At 42.3% G+C, this 13419-nt stretch overlaps 1 protein-coding gene across 4 annotated transcripts in view; it reads right to left on the reverse strand.

Moving 5' to 3' along the window:
- The window catches only part of SPEF2 (sperm flagellar 2), a 94724-nt gene that overhangs the window by 75592 nt on the left and 5713 nt on the right, over positions 1–13419 (reverse strand). For all 4 annotated transcript variants that reach the window (XM_079994658.1, XM_079994657.1, XM_079994656.1 and 1 more), the window contains exons 3-7: positions 12955–13207; positions 6990–7160; positions 3932–4072; positions 3483–3559; positions 735–933 (exon numbers count right to left, since the gene is read on the reverse strand). In XM_079994658.1, coding sequence (XP_079850784.1) covers positions 735–933; positions 3483–3559; positions 3932–4072; positions 6990–7160; positions 12955–13207 — 841 coding nt within the window. The remainder of the gene's footprint in view (positions 1–734; positions 934–3482; positions 3560–3931; positions 4073–6989; positions 7161–12954; positions 13208–13419) is intronic.

Here is a 13419-nt window from a genome sequence, read left to right on the forward strand (position 1 = left end):
TGCTACCATTTTGCTCAACATCAAGCCTGATGAGGAGCTCTGAAGAACAAGAAGGCTTGTTTGCAGTTTTGGTTGGACTCCATAAAAACTATGGCTGTCAAGGATGCTTCCCAGCCAAAGGAATACACACAGCAGGTAGTTAACTCTTTATTGTCAAATATAGTGTTGTTTCTACAGCTCTGGATGCTTACACACACTATTCCCAGGTTTGCGCTCTATGGAGCAGTTGCAGCAACAGGGGGCCAGTCCCCATCCACCAGCTTACGTATCTTCCCCCGACCGGCTGCGCACAAGCAGCCAGAGACTATGCCTGCGTGCAAACTTCCTCTGTTCATCCCTTTTCAATCCCCTCCTGGTTTTGGGAGACAGTGGAGCAGGAGAGGGTGGGGAAGCACCTGGCCCTTCATTTGCCTGGCCTGCCTCTCCCTCCTCTTCTGATGCATCCTGTGCTCCATCCTGCAGCTCTGAGGCTTCCCCACCTTCCAACTCTTGCCTCTTGGCTGGTACGGTTCCCCACAAATCAATGACCCCCCACTCCCAAGTCAGACTCCAGCCCCCTTTCCTGGTGCAAACTTGTCAGTGTCCTGCCAGTCCCTGAAAATGCCCAACTACAAATTTTCCTCCACTAATGGGCCTCACTATGATAGTTGTGTATCTTAGCACAAACTGATAACTCGCTGCCACTTTGTCAGTGTGTAACCCAAGAATCTGAGAAAGCAGTACATCTAACTCACTTCTTGTGCTTCATGGGCTATCAGTTGCTCCCTTAACATCTTCCGTCGTCTTTTCTCCCGTTGTTCGCGGGCAAAGGTATCCTCCTCAAGACGTTTCTGAATTTTCCTGATATATTCATCATCTGAGTAGGTGTTCAACAGGTCAGTGATGGCTGGAGTTGTATCCATTTCCTGTGAAGGCACTGCCGAATGCACCATGCTAAAATAATAATTGGGGGCATCAGGTGTTATATAAATATCTATATAAGGCACAAAGGAACTGCCACCAATCTGTCTCGTCAAATGTTGTGACTATTGTCAATGATTTTCACAGTGCTGTCAATCCTTGCACAGAGCTTTATAGAGTTGCATAGAGTTTGTGTGTGGAATCAGAGCATTTCAGGAAGCACCTCTCCACTTTTGCAGCTTCAGCCTCCTATGGCTCTCCAGCGCCATCTTGCCCCCATAATGCCTTGCTCTGAGGAAGGGTTCTATGTCACAGATGTGGCGCCCTTCTTCAGAAGGGAGGCACTTTGAGGTGAGAAGACCCAGGAGACCTATAGGAATGCCGCAACCACTTTGCGATGGTGGCAGAAACTGTTTAAAGAAAGGAGGAGCAACTGTTTTTTACTTACATGCTTCTATCTTCCTCCAAAGTCTTTAGGACTTTAAAGTTCTGGGTGTTAGGACATAGTTCCATTCCACCTTAAAAGGTAAAGGCATGACTGTTGTGTGTCACATGCCTGTTTACTTCCAGCACAGTCTGCTGGGAACTTCCATTTTGTATACTGCTTTTGTATTGCTAATTAGCGTGCTTGGTAGCTTCAGAAGGCTACTGAGGCTCGAGTCACTGATTGTTTGATGCTGTTCCGGGAACCGGTGATCGCCCGGCTGCCGGCCGGTGGCTGGAGCCAGCTGGGGGCCTGCCTGATGCCCCCGTCTCCCTGGCAGTATTCCAACACTGGGAGCCTGGGCTCTCTCTATTTTACTTCCCTACCACCCTTTCGAAAGTGCTAAAAGGAGAACATTCAACAAAATGCTGAAGGCAGCTGCTGTCCCATGGTGCTCAAGCGTGAAACTATATGTGATGCTAATCATGTGTCTGGCCTTTACACGCTTGGGGTTTTTTGTTTACTATGTAGGGGATGTGCTGGGTGAGGGGTGAGGACACACAATCCAGATTGGAACAACCATGAAGTGGGCGGGTAGGTGATGGAGGGAAGAGAGGGCATTTAGCTCTTTGACTATTTCATACAGTTTCTGGCTCTTATAGATGATTCAGGGGTTTTTTGGATTTTAATTTTAATTGTTTAATTCTTTTTGGAAATTGTCCTGGGAATATGACCAAAGGGCAGTATATAAAAAAGAAGATCAGCATAGCTCCCCTATGATCCATTTGCTGCACTTGAACATGTATAGAACCTGAACTGCTGGTGCATAAAATCTATTGGCAGAACAGCTTTTTAAAAAGTATATTTAGGGGAAAGGCATTTACTGTTGAAGTTCAGGATACGTCATCACTAAGGGATGCTACTGAAAATGGCTCAGACTTCCAAATGGAAGAGAGGGTTAGGATTAGGCAATGAAAGTGGATGGAGTGATCCAACGGAGCACACATGGTATAATAAGACTTTCAGAAAGCTTTTGATAAAATCACTGGCCGAAGACTCCTGAGTAAGTTTAATAGTCATGGGATAAAAGGACAGGTCGTCTTATGCATCAGTAAATGCTTAAATAGCAGGAATTAGAGAGCAGGTTCTGACAGTGGAAGGATGTAACAGCTGAGTTCTCTCAGTGTTCAGTATTGATCTCTGGAGTAAGGGGTGAGCAATTAAGCAACTAACTTTGTTCATAATAATAAATTGCTCAGGGTGACAAGAACAGAAAAGGATTGCAGAGAGCTTGAGAAGGTTCTCTCCAAACTGGCTGAATGGTCAGTAAAATGCCAAATGCAATTCACTGTAAGCAAGTGTAATGTGATGTACCATACATTGGGACAAACTGTCCTAACTTCACATATATCCTAATGGGGTCTGAACTGGTGAGAGACTGGCCATGAAGAAAATATTGGGATCTTGGTGAAAATGGTGAACCAGAGTGTGGCAGCTGTGAAAGATGCAAATTCCACATCGGTGATCATTAGGAAAGGAACTGAAAATAATATTTCCAATTATAGTTAGTGCACTTGGAATACAGTTCTGGTCAACACACCTAAAAAAAAAAAAAATGTTGTTGGGCTGGAAAAGGTTCAGAAAATGGCAACCAAAATTATCATGAAGCTAGAACAACTCCCCTTTGAGAAAGGAAACAGCAATTGGGAGTTTTAATTTACAAAAAAGGTAAGTAATGGGTGTAGCAGGATATCTGGCGTGGAGAAAGTGGACAGAAAGGTTTTCATTTGAAGTCCTACAATTGCTTTAGGAACCCCAAGACACTCTGGAGTGGAAATATATACCAAGATTCTTAAACTGTATATATCACTCCAATAGCACGTGAAAAAGCATGCGTATAATAAACCACAAGTCAATATAAAGTACTTCCAACAAAAAATTAAAACGAAGAAGGCAATGTTTCCAGCAAGCAGAATTTAATGTCAATGCAGTAACTTCCGACACATTTTATCTGCCCATCTGCATGACAAGCTATTTGCCTAGAAAGAATGCTTATTAACCAGGTGACTGGCAGCTTCAAGACTGGGAGACCCTCACTTGCTTCAGTTTCCACATGGAACAGCAAGTCTACCCAGAAGTCACTTGTTCCAAACATTACCTCTCAGTGAGCCTGGTAGGCATACCACTCTCTTTCTTCATCTGCTTTTCAAACTTCTTAATTTCTGCATAGGTGATCTGAAAAATAAGTAGGCACATCTGAATCTCCTTCCTTTTGTTCAATACCCTGCAACACAGGGGAGGCATTTTCTTCAGCTCAAAGGCCACACACCTTCAGGGTCCCCAAGCCCCTTCCCAAGAGCTATTCTACCAGAATTCCACGTACACATACATGCAGACATTCTTCAGACATCATGATACACAATGGATTATTAATTCCATAGAAACATAACTGATAATTCTACAAATACTTTTCCCCCTCCAAATCTCATTAAGCAAACTTTGTTTCCAAGTGGAGGCATTTGGGATGCAGTGCCAGAGCAATGAATACTTAGTGCATTTCTCTGCCTATGATTTTTTAATTTCCAGTTCTAAAAGTTCAGAACTTACCTCTGCTTCCTTCCTCCTTCTCATAATCTTTTGGTCTTCAATTGCCTTGACGGGGCGCTGCAGTACTGGTTTGGGAATCTGGATAATTGCTGCTTGAATTTTAGCCATTATTTCATGCTGCCTTCGATTTTCTACCATTTTCTAAATATCCAATGAGAAGGTAATGAGCTATTTAAAACTGGCTACTGACTGTTAAGTAAGTATTAATTACCCACAAAGCGCTATCATTTTAGAGTAACTTTCTGCCCACACAAAGGTCACAAACATATTACAAAATTGGGAGGAATAAATAATGGGAGCTTTTTTGTTTTTTAAAAAAAAACAAAGCAAAAAGAAAATGAGATATTATGAGAAGTTAAAGGCCTTGTAATCACTATAAACAGCATCTCAAATAAGTTCGCCATTTCTTACCATTTGGCATTTGTTTCATGTTGGACCCCTGGACAGTTAAGTCCAGTCAAAGGCGACTATGGGGTTGTGACGTTCATCTTGCTTTCAGGCCAAGGGAGCCGGCATTTGTCCGCAGACAGCTTTCCGGGTCGTGTGGCCAGCATGACTAAACCGCTTCTGGTGCAATGGAACAATTTGACGGAAACAAGAGTGCATGGAAACACCGTTTACCTTCCCACCACTGCAGTACCTATTTTTCTGCTTGCACTGGTATGCTTTCAAACTGCTAGGTTGGCAGGAGCTGGGACAGAGCAACGGGAGCTGACCCCATCATGGGGATTCAGACCGCTGACCTTCTGATCAGCAAGCCCAAGAGGCTCAGTGGTTTAGACCACAGTGCCACCCGTGTCCCTATTTGTTACATAAGAACATAGGAAACTCCCTTATACGGAATCAGACCACTGGTCTATCTAGCTCAGTACTGTCTGCACTGACTGGCAGTGGCTCTCTAGGATATGGGGCAGGAGTCTCTCCCAGCCCTACCTGGAGATGCTGGGAATGGAACCTTGGACCTTCTAAATGCAAAGCAGATGTTTTACTAATGAGCATCCCCAGGGGTGGCTTCTCTTCAAGCAAATGATGGGCCGCAGGGTAGTGCAAGTCACACAGAGCCCTGCCTCCTGTTTGTCAAGTGCTACCCAGACTGCGATAGGACATCCTACCATGTCACACAGGAGGAACTTGCTGCTGGATGTGGGATGGCACATTCCTCACAACCTACACGATTTTCACACTTGGTGGCAGTATGCAGCATCCTCAGGCAATCACCAGGGTCTGAGTGCCCTAGTCTTAACACAGGGCCCACTGTTAGCTGACAGCTACTTTGTACTCCTCAGGTGAGACAGCTTGGAGAAAACTGAAAATGGTGGCTCTAAGCTGCCCATAATAATGGCAGCTATACCTACACAGGGGGCCCCACAAGCTAGCACTTTGGCACATGCCCCCTCAAAACCTGGTGCCGGTCCTATTTACTTTAATAATCACAGAGTAACAAGCTGAACAGCTATAATGAAGATGTAATTGAAAAGTAGTCTGCAACCTCATGCAAGTGCACTGGAAGTGTGACTCAGCATAAGTTGAAAAATTGTTATTTATAAAAACACCTTTTTAAATTTCCCATAGAAACTGCAGCTAAATAACATGATTTATCACAGCAGGATTCATTTTCTAATGTTCAGAAGTCAAGCTTCAGGCTAAAACCTATTTCAGGAATCGTGAAATGTTGCATTGGAAATAGCCTCCCCTGTCAGTGTTCAAAGTAGCAGGGGTGGGGGGTGGAGCGACTGAAAGCCTAAACCCAATTGCTTTGGACTGGTGTCTTATTCCAAATGATGATGCCCTAGATCAAACTGTTATTGAGGCATATTGTTAAGTAAATGATTCAAATAAAATGGGAGTAGGTAAAGAGTTTTTGCATGGATGTGCAAAGCTTGAAAAGTGTGTGTGGGGGGGGGGATGGTATTTGACCAAAGGTAAAAAAACCCACCCAAATTCAGGAAGAAGACTTATGCCTAGAAGCAACTTTCCACACTCGCAACCACTGCAGATATGTATCTCCACCCCACCGGTCATTTGTGCCCCATTAAACTGACTGAATGTGTCTTTTGACACCCAAAGAGATGCATATCCCCACTCAGGGCAATCAGTTGTTCCATATGATCATTTGCTGAGGAACATAACTGGATTTCAAACAAAAATGCAACACAATGGAATTCAGTATAACATTTTGCTTCTTTTGCAAAAATGGCAACAGACCACATTCTTGACCTCCCACTGAAGTCTACCTACAGCCACTGCCAACGTGATTGCCAATAAGATTTAGTGCAAATTTATCCAGGAAATGTTGGCCTTGGGTGGAAAAAGGTTTGCCCACCCCTGTTCTGGAGTCAGTTGCTTTAATATGTTCTGCACGAGACTGCTCTTGAAGGCAAAATGGAAGTTAACAGTGTTGCATGCTGCAGCTTGTGTCCCTCCTATTGGGAGACAATAACCTATTCAGCCAGCTTTGCAAGAACTGCATTAGTTGCCAATTTGCTGCCAGGGTAAATGCAAGGCACTGGTGCAGTCTAGGATTCATATACTTCAAAAGCAACCTGAATCCCATTCCCAAGCACTGGAATGACACTCCAGCATCACCTTCAGCAATATACAAATGAAACTAAGGGATCGTCTACACTTTTACTTGTCCTGTGCCTGGAAAGCATGGGTCCAAGAGGTTTTATGCTTGTCCCATGCTTTCTAGGCACGAGCCCCATTGGTTTTGCCTTTAACCCACTACTTTCCCCTAGAAAACACACTCTTTAGTGCTAAATCGGAACAAACTGCAATCCTCCGAAAACCCAATTGCTTTCCGCTCCGATTCAGCGCTATACTACAGGCTTTGTGGGGCAAACGGAACCAGTTCTAGCTGAATTAAATGAAAACACTACAATTTAATTCCATTAGCTTTCTATTATATATACAACACAATCCTCATTTACTTAGAAATAATTCCCATTGTGTTTGATACGGCTGGCAGGAAAATTCATAGGCTTAAGCATAAAACAATGCACAAACATTTCCTGCAGCTTTGAGGTTTTTATAAAAAAAAATTAAATAGGCTTCTCACATTTTCAAATTGTTCAACGATTTTTTCCGCCTGTATTTTCTTTGCTTGCTGTTGCTCCACAAACTGTATCCGAGCTATCTGACTTTCGAGGTCCTTGGCTTTGCTGTGAAAGTTGTCTGAAATCTGCTGCAGGGTCAAGTCTACCTGACGCGGCACTAGACATTTAAGGCGCTGAAATGAGAAGATTTTCCAAAAGATTTGAAGAAATCTTTATATACCGCATTGAGTCATAGTAAACTCCTTATACTTAGACATAACTTTTTCTCCATCTAACCAAGCATTGCCTACTCTGACTGGCAGCAGATCTCTAAGTTCTCAGGCAAAGAAAAGTTCTTCACATCCCCTCCTGCCAGCTTCTTTTAACTAGAGATACCAGGGCCTGAATTACATGCAAGGCAAATGCTCTACCTCTAAGCCCTGGTCAAATTAGGACAGCTTTTTACATGTCTGAAACATAGTTTATCTTGGCCTAGTTTTGGATAAAAGGTAAAGGGACCCCTGACCATTAGTTCCAGTTGTGGCCGACTCTGGGGTTGCGGCGCTCATCTCACTTTATTGGCCGAGGGAGCTGGCGTACAGCTTCCGGGTCATGTGGCCAGCATGACCAAGCTGCTTCTGGTGAACCAGAGCAGCACACGGAAACGCCGTTTACCTTCCCACCGGTATTTATCTACTTGCACTTTGACGTGCTTTCGAACTGCTAGGTGGGCAGGAGCAGGGACCGAGCAACGGGAGCTCACCCCGTCGCGGCGATTCGAACCACTGACCTTCTGTTCAGCAAGTCCTAGCCTCTGTGGTTTAACCCACAGCGTCACCTGCGTCCCTTAACTCACAGCTACAGGGATGAGTGAATCCATTGATTTCAGTTTCTCCTTTTTCCAAACTTCAGTTCTCCACATTTCCACATCAGTTTGCATTTTTTTTTAAATAAAAAAGGGAGGGGCTTGTGAAAATTCACCAGCATCTTAGTGTGAATTTCTCCTAATATATGCATGTTTGTATGCAATTTCCCCAAATGTACACATTTTCCATTATATAACACCTTTTAGTATGTGCAGTTAATATATGCATTTTTAATACACAGTCTACCCTAAAATCTGCATTTTTTTACACATTACTTTGCCTAAGAACTGTACTGCAAAAATTCAGAGGAGTGGAATTTTTAAAGGATGGCTGCATCTCCACATTGTTTAAGAAAGTGTGAACTGGGTAGGTTTACCTTTAAATGTGAATCAAGTCAAATTTCTCCCCCATCCCTAATACTGTTTGCTGTATTTCATAGTTTTGCAGAGCTAGCAATGTCCAGATTAACAGCATCCACTGCCAGCCAATATGGTCCAAGCACTATTGTTTGTAATCTGCAGAACTAAAGGTGGTAGCCACCACCTTTGATTTCTGCTAAATCAGCGAATCTGCTAAGTCTTACTCTTTTTTTAACTGGCAGCCATGGTGATGACAGCAATAGAAAAAATTAACTGTGCTTGGAAATATTTGCTGCTTCTCAGTGACAGTCGTATGAGATTTTGACATCTTGGATGACAATATGATTAGAAGGAAATTTCATGCCATAAGCATAATGTGCTGTTAAGGAATGTGAAGAAGACGACAGCCTTGGTGCCCAAACATACATGGAATCATGGCATTACTGAGCTGTTTTGGAAAGCAAGCACTGGAATGCATCAGGGCGCACATACTCTAGGTGGAGAAGAAGTAAGGGTTCCAGTTATGCTTAGATTATTGTAATCCGCAATCGACATTTTATGTAAGCTCACCTACATAAGTAATTACATTGATATAAAAGATGGGAAATTCCATCTTCCAGATACAGTTCCTGTTCAATATAAAAGGTGCTTCACGGAATAATTTTCACTCTCTGCTTGCTCCCTATTCAACTCTGCTTAGCATGCTTTTGCCCAGCTGCAGGCCTGGATGAGTAGCTCTTCCAAAATGTAAATATGTGAGAGAATTTAGAAATTCAATTTCACAACTAGTTGGGCTAGAGGAAGTTAGAAGGTGGCCAAATCCTTAGGACATTTAAAAGCTATTTTTTCTAAAAGTATTACATTGCTATATTGCATTACACTGATTTATTTTATTCCTATTTCCTCATATCACCATTTGCTATATGAAGATTATAATATTTCTCCAATGAAGCACCGTACACCAACAAACAGATTGATTTGCTTCAGTTTTTATCTGTTTCCCTGGGATGCTATTGAGCAAATGATTAGATAATTCAATTAATGTTGGTGCATTGACCAGGAATGGGTGGTTAAGTAAGCACTGATTGCTGATCAGCGCTTCGGCTTAGCTACTAGCTGAGGCTACACACACACCTAAAGCTGCTGGATCAGGTTAGAAACCCTGAGCACTGCCCTGAAAAGACTCAATATGGAGGCCAAATGGCCGAAATATTGGGAGATATTAGAACAAGAAGGAGATAAATTGAAATTGCAGAGTTTTGAGAAATTAAAAGACAAAGTGCGAGATTGGCTTCATTATTATCAAATAAGAGAGGCCTATAATGCGGACAGAAAATTGGGCTTCCAGGTGGAAAAATCGAAGTTGGAAACAGAATTGTTAGAACCTAAAACTAAGATTCTTTCAAGAATGTATAACTTGCTGTTGAAATGGAATACTCAGGATGAAACAGTTAAATCAGCTATGATTAAATGGGCACAGGACATTGGTCATAACATTATGTTTGCTGACTGGGAAAAGTTGTGGACCACCGGTATGAAGTTTACGGCATGTAATGCCTTAAGAGAAAGTATTATGAAAATGATTTATAGGTGGTACATGACCCCAGTCAAGCTTGCTAAAATTTATCACCTGCCTGATAACAAGTGTTGGAAATGCAAAGAAACTGAGGGTACATTCTTTCATCTTTGGTGGACGTGCCCGAAGATTAAGGCTTTCTGGGAGATGATATATAATGAACTGAAAAAGGTATTTAAATATACCTTCTCTAAGAAACCAGAGGCCTTTCTCTTGGGCATAGTCGGCCAATTGGTGTTAAAGAAAGATAGAACGTTTTTTATGTATGCGACAACAGCAGCAAGAATACTCATTGCAAAGTACTGGAAAACACAAGATTTGCCCACCTTGGAAGAATGGCAGATGCAAGTAATAGACTACATGGAATTGGCAGAAATGACTGGCAGAATCCGAGACCTGGGAGAAGAAGCGGTGGAAGAGGACTGGAAGATGTTTAAGAACTATTTGCAGAAACACTGTAAAGTGTACGAATGCTAAAATGATGTTGGATATGAAATAATATGGCATCAGTGGTACAGTGTTAAAAAATATGTAAAAAATGTAATAGAAAAAGGGTGGAAAAATAAGGTTATATTATGTCAAAGTAAACAATATGTTAAAGGTGTTTACTTATAAGGAGGAAAGATTGGAGACATAATAGAAGTGATTACAATAGCCAGAAATGAGTTTTGAAGAAAGGTAAGGATTTGCTGTATCTGATTGGACAAAGAGGAATACAAAAAAGGGAGGCGTGAGGAGGTCAAGAAAGAAAGTTTTGTAAACATGAGTCTGAAAACTGGAGTTTTTGTTCTTAACCTTTTCTTTTCTTTTTACTTTTTTATTTGGTGTACTGTTTTTGCTGTTTTGTGTTGCTTTGATGTTTCTTTTGTTTTTGGGAAAAGAAATAAATATATTATTAAAAAAAAAATAGAAACCCTGAGCACTACACCTATTTGTGGACATGGCTCCAGAGCGGGGCACATGCATGAATGCCTGCTTCTACACATGAATTCTCCCTTGCTAGCTCAAGGCTACATTTTTTCAGAAAGCTTTGTCAACTATCCATCAATCTGATGAAAGTATCTGTTAAATTATTGTTTAGTGAAGCAGCTCAGATCAACGTAAATGAAATACTTCATGAAGCAAAACCAGGGAGCATAAAAGCCAATGATTTTTTAAAAAAATAAATTAAAAAATCATTTTTTATTATTTAAATCAGATTTTTTAAAATATAAATTTATTTTTTTATTTAAATTGGATTTAAAAAAAAAATCTTTCTAAAGATAGTTTTCTATTTAAGTTGTATTATAGTCCAAAGGCCATTAGGAAATAAGGATTTGTTTTGGTTTTCACGTGTGCTGGAAATCAGTCTAAGTTTAAAAAAAATGTTTAACCACATCAGTTAACAAACATGGAGACAATATTTACAATCAGATGAAGGTTTCATTTTTGGAATAATAAATCTTCAAAGTTGTTTTTACAGTTATGTCAAAAATTACTGATTTGTTTATACTATTAGAAAAACATAGACAGATAATTATGAAATAATTGTGAGGTTTAGTAAGTTAAGTGTTTATATTTGGACAACTTTTCTCCTGTACTTTATTGGAAGGAGAAAAATAATCATTTCCTTAATAACAATTTAAACAATTTTTTAAACTAAAACAATAACATTATAGCATATAAGATTATACCAGCAGGAATGCCTTTCTGTAAAAAAAGAAAAAGTGATTTACCGTCAAAAATGAAGGGGAAATGTGTGTGCGTCCTATGGAGCGAAGACGCCATAGCCCTGCGATCCTCTCCCGGCAGAAGAGGTGACGCGCGGCTATGGAAGGAGCCTCTATAGCCGCGGGTCACCTCTTCAGCCAGGAGAGCGCGTGCGGGGCTAAAGAAGCCCCGCGCGACCCTCTCCCGGCTGGAGAGGTGACGCGCGGCTATGGCTGGAGCCTCTATAGCCGCGCGTCACCTCTCCAGCCGGGAGAGCGCGCGCAGGGCTAAAGAAGCCATAGCCCCGTGACCCTCTCCCAGCTGGAGAGGTGACGCGCGGCTATGGCAGGAGCCTCTATAGCCGCATGCCACCTCTCCAGCTGGGAGAGCGCATGAGGGGCTTAAGAAGCCATAGCCCCTCGACCCTCTCCCAGCTGGAGAGGTGACGCACGACTATGGCAGCAGCCTCTCCGCTGTGCCTTTCCGCTGCTCCCTGACCTGCTCTTTGGGGCTGGTGGTGGGCTTCCCCCGCCAGCCCCAAAGAGCAGGTCGAAAGGAACCTGAAGCCTGGAGAGCGAGAGGGGTCGGTGCACACCGACCCCTCTCGCTGTCCAGGCTTCCAAGGTAGCCGCCTGAATGGCACCTTGTTTTAGAGTGGGAAAACAAGAGGGGGGAAATTCCCCCCCTCTATCCGCAGCGCCTCCTGCCGCTTCGCTGAAGGGGCGCTGGGCAGAGAGGGGGAGATTTTTTTTTCTTGTTCTCCCCCCTCTAAAACAAGGTGCGTGCTATTGTCCGGTTCGTCCTATGGTGCGAAAAATACGGTAAATCAAGTCTTACTGACTAGTGGTTTAAATCGTGTTTTAAATCGATTTGATTTAAATCAAACCCACCCTGAGCAAAACTAAATCAAAGAGAAGGTTTGCAAGTGAAAAGGAATGCCAGCTACCTCAGTGTAGATTTGGCCTGAAATATGTAGCTAATTTAAAGTTATTCTTGCCCTTATGGTAGTACAGCCAGCTTATACAGAGTGAGGATGTATGTGTGAGGATGGAACATATGTTCTGAAAGATTTACAGCTCTGATCTCCTTATTTAGCCTTCTGGGCCTTTTGCCCAGTTTCAGCTTGCCAAGATAGAAACCAGGAACGAATGGCCAAAGCTATTTGTTGTGAGTCTGAAAATGCAAGGAACTATGCAGATACCTGATGGGACACTGTGAAGCAAAGAGATCAGAGAGTTCTTAAAGTGGCTATTAGTTTGGTGAAAGCGAATTTAGAGTAACTCTAGAGCAGAGGTAGCCAATATGTGTCTTGAAAGTGGTGCTGGACTACAACTCCCATCAATTAAGTCCCTGCAATATTCAGTATACAAAACAGAAATTTGGTTTACAGGAATTGTATTTTGATCTCTCGTGTCATAGGTATATATCTGACAGGTATAGTCACATGTGATGTTCTGCTTCTCTATTGGGAAAGGTGTTCTTATCTCAACAAGCTCACCTCTCGATACATTTCAGTTCCCACGCTCTTGAGCTTTGCGGGAGCTGAGGCTCTCATTGCATCCATGGCAACTCCAGTGAGTCCTGCTTTTTTCTTTTTCTCTAGAGCCACATACAATTGGTAGATCAGTTTGGTGGCAGCTCCATGCTGCTCTGTCATGATGTTTCGGGCCACATTCTGGTCAAACTGCACGCCCAGGAGTTGAAGGGTGGGCTCCATGCGAGAAAAGTTGTTAAGTTTCGCACTGGCAAGCCTGAAAACGTAAACAGACTCTGCAATTATATATAAGGTTCTGTTTCCTTCGAAATGTGAAGATCTTCCCAAAAACTGATCCCAAAGCCCAGCATTCTTCAATAAGCATGTTCATTTATAGAGAGATAGAGCTAAACAAAATTATCATTAGGAACAGATCAAAACGTTTGGGTGACCACATTTTGAAACCTAAAGATTTTGAGCATATGAAAC

This window comes from Podarcis cretensis (genome assembly GCF_951804945.1).
Source record: "Podarcis cretensis genome assembly, chromosome: 11".
NCBI lineage: Eukaryota > Metazoa > Chordata > Lepidosauria > Squamata > Lacertidae > Podarcis > Podarcis cretensis.